This window comes from Diabrotica undecimpunctata, chromosome 6 (assembly GCF_040954645.1).
Source record: "Diabrotica undecimpunctata isolate CICGRU chromosome 6, icDiaUnde3, whole genome shotgun sequence".
Taxonomy (NCBI): Eukaryota; Metazoa; Arthropoda; class Insecta; order Coleoptera; family Chrysomelidae; genus Diabrotica; species Diabrotica undecimpunctata.
In genome coordinates, this window is record NC_092808.1 from 122,185,756 (window position 1) to 122,197,896 (window position 12,141).

The 12,141-nt window shown below is 32.5% G+C and overlaps 1 protein-coding gene across 2 annotated transcripts in view; it reads right to left on the bottom strand.

Moving 5' to 3' along the window:
• rsh (Rap GTPase activating protein radish) overlaps nt 1–12,141 on the bottom strand; it is a 294,962-nt gene that overhangs the window by 41,241 nt on the left and 241,580 nt on the right. For both annotated transcript variants that reach the window (XM_072535263.1, XM_072535262.1), the window contains exon 4: nt 6,185–6,422. In XM_072535263.1, coding sequence (XP_072391364.1) covers nt 6,185–6,422 — 238 coding nt within the window. The remainder of the gene's footprint in view (nt 1–6,184; nt 6,423–12,141) is intronic.

Sequence of the window (12,141 nt, forward strand, 5' to 3'; positions counted from 1 at the left end):
GTTTAACATATTTGTGAATGAACAATTTGCACCAAGTGCTTTCTCTAAGTTTATTGAGATACCATAATTTATTCTTGCTGTGGAGAAAACTGGACAGTCTACAACAACATGTTTCACCGAGAGTTTAACGTTACACTGCTCACATTTTTTTTCGGATTCATTAGTAATTAAGAACTTGTGCGTGGCACTGGTATGACCTAATCTAAGACGAGTTATTGTCACTTGATCCCTTCTTTTAGTGGGGAAACATCTCCATGGTTTAATGTCCGGTTTAATATTCCGAAGATTGGACACTGAAAATTTCCATCGGTTTTGCCACTCACTTAGGATCCGCGATTTGATAACACTTGAAACATCACTAGCTATCACGTATTTCACAATAATAGAGTCAGCTGAATTGACGGCTTCACGCGCACACTTATCTGCTTCTTCATTACCTCTAATACCATTATGTAATGGGATCCAAATAAAGATTACCTACTTATTACAATTTTCTATCTTTATCAGATTTTGTTTTATTTTTTCAAGAATATGATTCTCTGGGTATATTCTTCCTATAGATTGTAGTGAGTTTTAATGATTGGTTTGTGAGCAGTCACTGTCTGTATCGGATACTAGGTCGTGTGGGATTTGCATCTGTAAGTGTTTTAGAAGAATTTTTCTTAATTTGGTATTTCGTGTCTTTGTAGATCTGTCTTGAGTATAGGGATATATTTTGCTTAACATATCGATGAGAGCTGTAAAGTTGTTTGTATAATTTTCAACGGTAGTAAGTGGATCGGGTGAATTCTGCATGTTGTCGAATAGGTCTTTTATCTGAACATAGCTTAAAATAAATGGTGGTGACTGCTGGTTTATGAAAGCTTCTAGAGATTTACCTTTATTTTGTTTTTTTTAGGATTAAATGGTATTTCTGCTGGACTTTTAAACTTCGGTTTATTAGTGGTTCATTGGAAGGCGGAGAAGGACTTAAGGTATCGTCAATAGTTCTTTTTGAACTATTCTGTGAAGATTCAATTTTCATATGTAAGGTAGTTGTTTCGTTCGCAGTTTGTTTTATATTTAGTTGATTTTCTGTAGTTGGGGTGTCTGTTTGACTTGAAGTAGATGTCGGTGTGATGGTTGATATTTCTGGAGGGCTACATGTTGAGATTTCTTCTGTTGAGATTGATAGGGTTTTTGCAGTTAGTTGCCGTATGCCCATTTTGTTTACAGTTGTAGCACGTTAGGTTGCCGCTTGATAAAAAGATTCTATATGAAGTATTATCGTAATTAATTAAAAACGATTCTGGAATTGTGAGATCTGTTGGGCTGATAAAAATTTGTCTCCTAAAGCTCATTATATGATTAAATTCGGTTAACGGTGCACCAATTTTTAAAAAGGACATTGTAGATAGAATAACAAGCCCCATGGATTCAAGTTCTTTAATTAATACATCATGAGGAATGGATGGGCAAACATTAGAGAGAATGATTCTTTCGGAGGGAGTTATATACCGTCGAGCTTGTGTAATCTGGTTATTAACTTCAATGTTGCCGTTATTTTCATTCATGAATTTTTCTACGATATTTTCAGATGATAAATATAAACATATTCTACTGTTTGATAATCTAGAGCAGAATAGTATATTTTTTTGGATGGATGATTTCTCCTAGGGGGAGGAGGTAATCTTGTATTTTCGCATCTACAATGTAATTAAAAATGATAGCTTGCCGTTTTGACGGAAATTTTTGTTGTGTTAGTGCAGTAGAGTAACTTCTTTGTGTAGAATTATCCATTTGAGAATTGCCCGGTAAATTTATTTCATTAATTTGCGACATATTCGTTGATGTTTAAACTTTCCTAAAGACGGACCTGTGCGCCTTCAGAAAAAAACCGGCCGGAGATACAGGTCAATGGTAATTAAATGTTTTTGTTTATCGTCAAGCAAATATGGATATGAAAATTTTCAATGATGTTAAATACGTACTAATTATATATTTTCGGTGAAATTTACAGTAAAACTGTACTTACAGACTAGCAAAAGTGAGTTCAGTTGATCACTAATAACTTCACAAAGCGTAGTTAAATTTTGAAAACTTGTTCTCACTTAATTTAAACTATTTTGGAGAGCGAAAAATAAACACACCTTTCCGATATACTATCAGGATCCTACCTCTGTTAAAGTATTACTGTTGTATTTTATATATTATTTTTTTGAATAAATTCAGGGAAGACAGGGCAAAGAAGTAGGTACTCTTTTTAGTTGACCAAGGTTTCGCAAATCTTTATTTGCATCATCAGGGTGCTACCATTAGCAAAATTAGTACAAATTACATAAAAAATTATTTTGTATCTTACACTAATTTAGGTTAGGTGTCAAGGTGTTAAGAAAACGAAATATACAACTCATCTTGCTCCTACAAATAATAGCTAAAACTATAAAAAAACAATAAAACAATTTGTTGTGAATTCATAATTATTAACTTAAAACGACAAAACGTTAGATGTTAGACAGAACATATGTAATGTTAATAGTATACCTGATAGACGCCGGATTTTCTGAAAAAGAAGAGGCAACAAGATTTTATAAAGTAGAGTTATTGTTAACTAAAGTTAACAATAAGGAGTGTAAGTTGCTCAAATTGTTGGAATCTGTCTTTTTATTAATGGTACATGAAGACTTGTGCCGTGAATTAATCTCTTCAAATATACCGCTTTCAAAATTATCCAATGAAAACTCAACTTCTTTTTTAAAAAAATATTGTAAATTGAATATTCCAAGTGAAAGGACTCTAAAGAGAAATCATGGTAACTTGTGTTCGTCAGTAATAGATAATTTAAAAACTAATAATAGTGAGAATTACTTCTACGTGTGTGTTGACAAAACCACTGATTCATCAGAAAGATATATCGCTCATTTAATGATCCTATTTAATTTCATACAAGCCATTAGAAAAAACCAGCTCTGCAACAATATCAAGTTTTGTACAATAAAAAATATCAAAATTTTTTCTACCTGCTACTGATCCTAGCCAGAAATTATTGCTTTTTTACAAAATTTAAAAATATTGTATACCAACTTAATACACGTTACTTGTTTAGCACATGGAATGAACAGAGTTGCGGAAGAAATTGAAAAAAGTTGCCTTTTGTAAACTACCTGATATTAAGCATAAAAACTTATTTCTCAAATCTCCTATAAGTATTTAACTTTTTAAAGAAATGCTTCCAAATATTCCACTTTCACCAAAAATTGTTCTAAAACGATGGGTAATATGGTTGGAAGCCACTTTTTTTTCTATTCAGACTATTTTGTAGATTTAAACAATATAATTGACGCTTTAACGGATGAAAGTTATGTAAAAAAACGCTATGGCTAAATTAGCTAAACATAAATGCACTTATAACAATCAGAAAACTAAAAGAGATGATAGATTATTTAAAGGACACATACCCTGGCCCCGATGACATCCCAGCTTCTTTTTTGAACACCTACCTGACGAAGCAGTAAAAATGTTATTAAAAATATATAATCGTATATGGACCAAACATGAATTTCCCAATTTATGGAAAACAGCTATAACTATTTCCATCTTAAAATCTAATAAGCCACAAAACAACGCAGATTCTTATCGTCCAGTGTCTCTAACTTGTGTAATGTGTAAGCATTTAGATTAACGTCTATTGTGGTGTCTGGATGAAAATAGCCAACTGATTAAGGAACAATCTGGATTTCGTCTTTTAAGATGGACTACCGACAATTTAGTACATATAGGATCACATATTAATATCGCATTCTACAACAACCAAAAATGTATTGCAATTTATTTTGATTTGCACAAAGCATTTGATATGGCTTGTCACCACAAGATAATTTCAAAACTGGAATCATAGAGCTATAAAGGAAATATACTTGATTTTATTAAAAATTTTCTCCTAAATAGAAATTTCAAGGTAAAAGTAAACGGTCTTCTATCTAATCTAAGATATCAAAAAAGTGGTACACCCCAAGGCTCGGTAATCAGCCCGACGCTTTTCCTTATAGCTATTAATGATATAATCAAATCAATGAACAAACCCATTCGAGCGAGATTGTACGCGGATGATCTTATAATATTCTTAAATGGAAATAATATACCGAGTATGGCCAAATTAGTACAAGATCAACTCGATAAAATTTTTCAATTTGCTTCATCTAAAACTCGCTGCATCATATTCCCAAAGAGACCAAAACAGATAAAAGAAATACCTACTTTAAAACTTTCGGGTCAGACACTTGGATATGTAGATACAATTAAATATCTATGTTTAATATTTGATCAAGCTCTAACCTGCAAGGACCACATCAAATATATATCAAAAAAGACTAAAACTCTTGAAATGTCTCTGTGGTACGAACTGGGGAGCGGACGGCAGAACTCTACTCATATTATATAAAAATCTGATCCGCTCCAAGATCGATTATGGATGCCGCGCTTACTCGTCTGCTTCAACAACAACTCTAAAAGTGTTAGACACCATTCAAATTAATGCTCTTAGAATAATAAGTATGCATTTGGAACAATTTCTATCTTATGTCTTCAGGCCGAACTCGGTGAACTACCATTAGATTTAAGAAGCCAAGAATTATTGCTCTCATATGCATCGAAGCGGTACTCTTTACAATATCACCAAACCATTCGCTGCTCGAATATCCAGCACGCAAAAATTCACATTCCCTTTCACGAAAGATGCAGATGAATCATTAATGAATTAAGCCTTACAGTTCCCGAAATCTATCCTAGCAAGATGCCAACTTCCCCTCCTTGGGGATATATATATATATATATATATATATATATATATATATATATATATATATATATATATATATATAAAGCCCACAAGTTAAAAATTCGTCAGCGACCTGAGGGTGATGGAAAACACAGATGATTGTAAAACTGTGTTTAAATCTGGCGACGACTATCAATAATTCAAAAACTAATTGAGTAGATTATACAGGATATCCGCTCTGAATATTTTATAACTAATTTTCCGGCTTTTGGTACATTATTTTTAAAATGGGAAACACCAAATCCCTTCTTCATAAGTTAAACTTATTTGAATAAACTGCAGTATCTTTCTTAATGGACATCTCTAATCAAAGGATACTTCTTTCATGCGAACAGTTTTTAAAACAAGAATCATTCGGATATATGAGTCTATACGTTTAAATCTCCCTTTATTAGACACTCTTAACAACGGTCACAGACAGTAAATTATGTGCAAAAAATAATTCTAACAGACAAATTAGATGTTTTTAAATTGTATTAAAAACAAATTTTAATTGGGTAAATCACACTAAATTATAGTCTATTGTAAACCAAAAAAATTATATAAACAGTGGCAAGAAAATAGCTCAGACCAGTGGCGGCACGTGAGTTTTACAATAGGGGAAGCTGCAACTATAAAAAATCTAGACAAATTTGCACTAGCAAAAAAATGCTACAAAAAATGTAGTAAAGCTTCATTAGTTTTTGACCATCGTTTATTTATATTTTACCTTACTTCCTCTTACCGCATGCTTGCATTGCTATCTGATGTAGAATAGATTTCGTTATTGTTAGAATTATTGATACTAAAAGAACTTTATAAAAATATAGTTAAATCTAAAATTAACGTAAGTATACTTCATCTAATTTACTTACCGTTGCACGTCATCCGCGTCATAGCCCGTGACGTCACATGATACCAACAAGAAATATTTAGGCGTTAGGTATGTTCTTTTTTAGAATCACTTTGTCGAGTACACTGGCATTACAGCCACTAGATATATTTTATTATATACGCGTAAAAATATTATTTAAAGATTTCTATTAACGTTAACTTAAAGAAATACACAATAATATGTTTGATTTAATTCGTATAAATGCATTATAAAGCGTTTTTATAAAGAACATTTGTTCGGAACACTGTAAACTGTAATCGAACGAATGTGATATTTTGGCATAAATTGGTAACAAATTATAATTTAGACATAATATTTTTATATTTCGATTACCTCAATAACCACACTTTAACAAAATTGGAGGATACGCATTAATTGATGCACTAGTTAAGGTCTTTTATTTGAAACATTCCTTGACCTTAAGTGACGATTATATAAAACTTTGTTCATTTAATTTAAAAGTATAGTTTAATATTACTGTTAAAATAACTTACCTAAATTGATCCCTGGAGTTAAGCGTTTCTTGTTTAATAGATAAAATTACTGGACCTAGATCCTCATCATTTGTGAAGTAATTCCAATGTTCAGTACCATAAAAATACTTTTCGTAAGTCTCTTGCTCGACACTAGTAAGTTCGAATCCTTGGTTCTTTTCCCATTGCTCTTCTATCGTGGTTTTCTTTTTTGGAGAAGATGTGTCATCTTCATCATCTTCGTACAAATCGTTACAACCTAAAACACATATTGTATATGTAGTAAAATACGTAAAAAACGAATACTAAATAACAATTGTAATATAATTATATAATAATTATATATAATTATTGTATGCACATATTATAGTGCGTAAGAATTTATATTTATTATTAAAACGTAATAATTTAGATTATTAAGCTAAAAATTATATAATTATAAATATATAATTATATAAGTAAGATACGCGATAAATACAGCTTAATCTAAGAAGACACCCGGTTCGAAAAACATTTCTGTTGATCTGATCAAAATATGACGAAGACAGTATTCAGATCATAGTTAAACTCTTCAATGACGTATACCAAACTGGTATAATACTTGGCGATTTACTAACATTTGTACTGTAGCTGAAAAAGCAGAGACCTAAACAGGCTGCAGAGATGACAGACTCATTAGTTTTATAAATTATACTCTTAAAGTCTGCTCCGTATATTATAAAAAAGCTTTTAATAAAATATAACATGCAAATTAAAGAAAAATAAACATATTGACGTTTCATTGAAGCAAAGTGCAGAATTTGTAGGGCTAACAATAAATACAAATAAGACAAAATTACTCGTAAAAACCAGATCAAGAGATAAACATAAAGGTGGGTACACATATGCGAGCCGAACTGTTCGCGAACTGCTCGTGAACTGCTCGTGAGCTGTTCGCGAACAGTTCGTTGAAAATATGTTTATGTTCGACTATCCAATACCCTAAGTATCTAATAACAACCCGAGAAATAATTTACATCGTTATTCTAAATATTTCGGTATTTTGTTTACATTATCTGTTATTAATTTCTCTCGATACTTTTGAATAAGCCGCGCTCGTTCAGCAATTTTGTTTAACCGAATGATCTCATCGCACACTTAGCAGAAATAATTTATAGTCTCGAACACCGTCCAAATTTAACTGCGAACATTCTTTGTGTTCGTCCCAAAAACCGACAGGCCGTGGTTCCCGACGAGCAACGAATGAACAGCTCGTAAGCGGTTCGTCCCGTCGTACAAATAGACGAATATAGCGTTCACAAACGGTTCGCGAACAGTTCTGCTCGCATATGTGTACCCACCTTAATAGTAACACTCTATATATGATATTATCGAACGTGAACAGATTCGCGCATAGACATATATAATACCTAGCCTACCTGCTGCAGTCTAAACCCGTTCCTCCAGTGCGACAGAGAAAAAAGATGCGAGCAGTCATTGCAACTTTTTTCAGTGGGCAGGATTTATTGACCACGTGACCTTTCCACTACCAAAAGTTTAAATACATGCTATTTGATTGCTCCTGATAAATTATTACATTCCGAGAATAAAAACGATCATATAATTTTTATACTACATATATTTTTGGCGTGATACACTATTAAAAATTAAATTCTCTTTAACCAAACTGCCGCAAATACAGTGACGTAGCTCTCCAAATAATACATTTAGTGATTAGTGACACAATAAAGCGCGAAAAAGTGAGAATCACAGCATAGTGGAGTTCCAAGGAGAAGTAAAGTATATTAAGGAAACAACTATAACGAAAACCAATGGAGATAATGTTAAATATTTACTCAAATCTTACTTTGACTAATTTTTGTGATGTTGATATTGATCCCGATAATGATAATTTATCGTGCGATGCCTCAAAAGGCGATTTTTAAACATGTAGGATCAGATCGAAAAATAAGAAGCAGAAAAATATGAAAACAGAATACGAAACAGAAGTAGAAGAAAAAAAAAAAGAAAAATAGAAGTAAAGATAAGAAGGCAGTAAAACGCCAAAGGCGGAAAAAGATCCAGAAAGATAAAAATTTAGTTGCTGAAATAAAATAGCAACTAAAGGAAAGGACGAAGAAATTTGAAAAACTCAGAAACAAGATCGATAAATTGAATGAAAAAGTCAATGAATTACAAAGTATAATAATAAAATCGAACGAACAAGTAATCGAAGTTGTAGATAAAATATTCGACGAATTTAACAACTAAAACAAGACAACCGAAAAACAAACAAATAAAAAAATCACAGGAGCAATTTCAAAGAAAAAATGGAAGATACCAATAAAAACAATACAAAGACAGAGAATACAACCAAAACAAAAACTAATGAAGATTTCTCTTCCCTGTCAAACAAGGTTGGGGGAGAAAACAATGTGCCAATAACATACAAGACACAAAACAGAGAAGACTTTCCTCCCCTACTTAATAAGGATAGAAAAGAGACAAGGGAAACTAGCGAAAACGCTAGCAGCCTAATTCCCGAAAATAACAAAGAAGAAAATAACATAAACAAGTCGCCTTCCCATTAGGGGAAAACATTAAGCCCAAAATGGTTTTAGAGGACTTCCTCCAAATACAAAACCTAAAGACATCCAAACAGAACTAATATAGAAACATGAAATAAATACAATAAACATAACAAGCATGATGTCAAGGTTGAAAAGAAATTCCTGCCAATGTTTATAATTACAGTGGAACAAGAAGACATACCCAAGGCCAAGAAAATAACCAACCTAATGTACGTAAAAGGAGTAATAGAAGATCTAAGAAACAGCCATGGACCTACCCAATGTTTTTATTGCCAGGACATAAAGTGCGGAGAACAGCACAAAAGCAAAGTCTGCCAAATTTCAGCAGAACAAAAAGCAAAATGCGCTAACTGCTTAGGGCAACACCCGGCAAGTTATAGGGTATGTCCAAGGGTACCTGCTTGGGGAAGACCCAGACAAACAACAATAGAAAACAAAATACAACAACCTAAAAGAAACAATGGGCAATCGTGCGCACAAATCAGCAATCCCACATAAAATATAGCAACAGTTTCGACCATACTAATCTAAAAAGCACAATAAAAAGGACTGGCCACAATGCTAGAAAAGCTGGTCATAAAAATTGTAGATGAAGCGATCTAAAATGTAAAAATAGCACTGAAATAAGAAACGAAACTAGGGGATACCTAAAGATAGGTTTCTGGAACTCAGGCGGCATAAAAACAAATGAAAACTTATGGGACCAATTAATAAATAGATATGAAATGGATGTCGTAACATTACAAGAAAATAAACTAACTCATATTATCAACATCAAGTTTCAAGGATAAGATCTCTACAGGAACGAGTACAGAGTAAATTCAGAAGAAACTGATATCATACTAAGACAAGGAATAAAGCAGACATTACAACAGACGCTAGCCTTAAACACTATGGGAATTGAGATAACGGTGTATGGGTGGGATTCCGGTACACGGAATAGGAAAAACTGTGAGGTAAGTGTTTCTGAATAAGAAGATCAAGGAATGGCAAAGACGCTTTATACTCAACTACCATCGTTAATTGGATACTGGGATTTATTCCATTCTAGAAAGATCTAATGTGTATTTACCATGGAGCCAAATGAAAAGGGTGTCATCAACGTACCGTAACCAGCAGGTGGGTTTGACATTTGATGAGGACATCGCTGTTATTTCGAAATATTCCATGTAGATATTAGCTATTACGGGAGAGAAGGGGATCAAATTAAATCACCTTCGATTTGACGATAGAAATGATTTTGGAATATAAAGTATGTATTAGACATGCAGTGTTTTATAAGAGATAATGTATCTTGGGAGATTTGATGTTTAGAGTCAAAGATGAAAATGGTTTGATTGATAGGAATGTTGGTGAATAAAGCAACAATGTCAAAACTGACTAGTATATCTAAGGGTGAAATAGAAATGTTTTCAGAAGATCAATGAAATAAAAAGAGTTTTTGACAAAGGAAGAGGCGTTTTCGACTAATGGTTGTAAGTATAAGGCGAGACGTTTTGCCAATTTTTGAGTGGGGTAGTTGTATGCACTGACGATGGATCTTAGGGAGACATTGGGCTTAAGGATTTTTGGAAGACCGTATATTCTTGGAATTCGGGATGATTGTTCTCTAGGTATAAGAGATTTTTTGATGTCTAGAGATAGAATAGACTTATTTATGATGGATTTGGTCGTTTTTTCTAGATAGGTAGTAGGATCGTTTGGGACGTGTTTGTATTCTGTGGAATTGAGAAGTTAGAATATTTTGTCGAAATAATTAAAAGAATTGTGAATGACGGTGGCATTACCTTTTCCTGCCGGAAGGATGACAATGTCAGGGTTGTTATTAAGTTCTTTAAGAACACGTCTTTCGAAAAGACTGATTTTTGACGGTGGGGGTTTGGAAGTACGGAGAATTCTGGCGACATATTGTCTGGCAACTTCGGCTTTGTCGGGCTGAAGATGAGAAATAGCTTCTTTAGTTTGACAAATAATTTTTTTCAGTTGGGATAAAAAGAGAAGTGAAAGGAAAATGGAAGCCTTTTGACAGAGCTTTGGTAGCTGAATCGAATATGTGAACATCTGAGAAATTGCCAACAACAGTAGAAGGTTGTTGATTTGAAATGGGCTGTGAATTTTGGTGACAGATATGTTGGTTCAGTTTGCGTTTCGTTTCTGGGTTTGGGGTTTGTTGTCAGAAATGTGTTGGGTTTTTTGGTGAGAAGGATGATCAAAAGTGTCCCATAATAATGGATGGATATTGCAAGAGTGGATGTCATTGTAAGTTTTAAAAAGTTGAGAATTTATTGTGTCTAAGTTGCGTGGGGTGAATTTAATTCCGAAGAAGCGAAAAACCAGTAGCTCTAAGCCGTTGAGACTGATGTTGCGATGTTCAGCATATATTGTCTCATATTTTTCTTTTTTGGTATAGTTATGCATATTTATAACAGCCATTCTTTAGGCAATATACCAGTTTTGTATTTGACTGTAGCTAAAAATGTTCCATATTAATGAGAAGAGTTACTTACGAATAAAAAAAAAAAGGATTTTTAATCCTAAAGAAACCATAACTAAATGTAAAATACTGATTATTTTTTTAATGGGTTATTAAAATAATATTGATTTATAATTAGTTATAGAATTTAGCAGTATTTTTTTGTGAAGACGCTTTCTAGACTCCATATATTTGATTAAAATTAAACAGAAGAAAAAAGAAATATGGATTTTTTTTTGTATTCATCCTTTATAACTTTTCACAATCTGAGCTTTTCAGTGATTAGTAAAATTAGAAGCTAGATGCCAATATTGGATATCATTTATCCGCCTCAAACACGTGTCATTAGAATAGTCATTAGTGTTTTCGTTTTATTTGTACTATTCTTTTGTATATCCGTGTCAAAATATGTTTATGAATATTAAGGTTAACTACTATTTACCTTCTCTTTAGGAGACATATTTATGGATATTTTGTTAATATTTTATTCTTTGTGATTATAAGGGAAAACTAAAAATGTAATATTCAATGTTACACTTAAAGTATTTATGATTTCATTTAAGAACTTATTACTTTGTATCCTTTAACCAACATGAGTTGAAAATATAAAGGGATGCCGCCGGTAGTGCCACTCTTTTATTTTAAACCGTCCTACATAAACTTATTCCAGAAAGTTTTAGCCGAAACTTCAATTTTTTGAAATATATTTTAAAATTATTAAATTTTAATAAGATCCATTATAATCATATTTTCAGTACCATTCTTCCTGTTACTAAAGCAGGATCCTTTGACCATGAATGAAGCAACACGTTCTTCTCAGAAGAAATTAAGTTAAATGACAGCTATATCCATAGACATATAATAGAAATATACTGACTGTTGTAATATAGATCTTTTCTCCCAGCGCGACAGAGAAAACTGACGCAAAGCAGTCT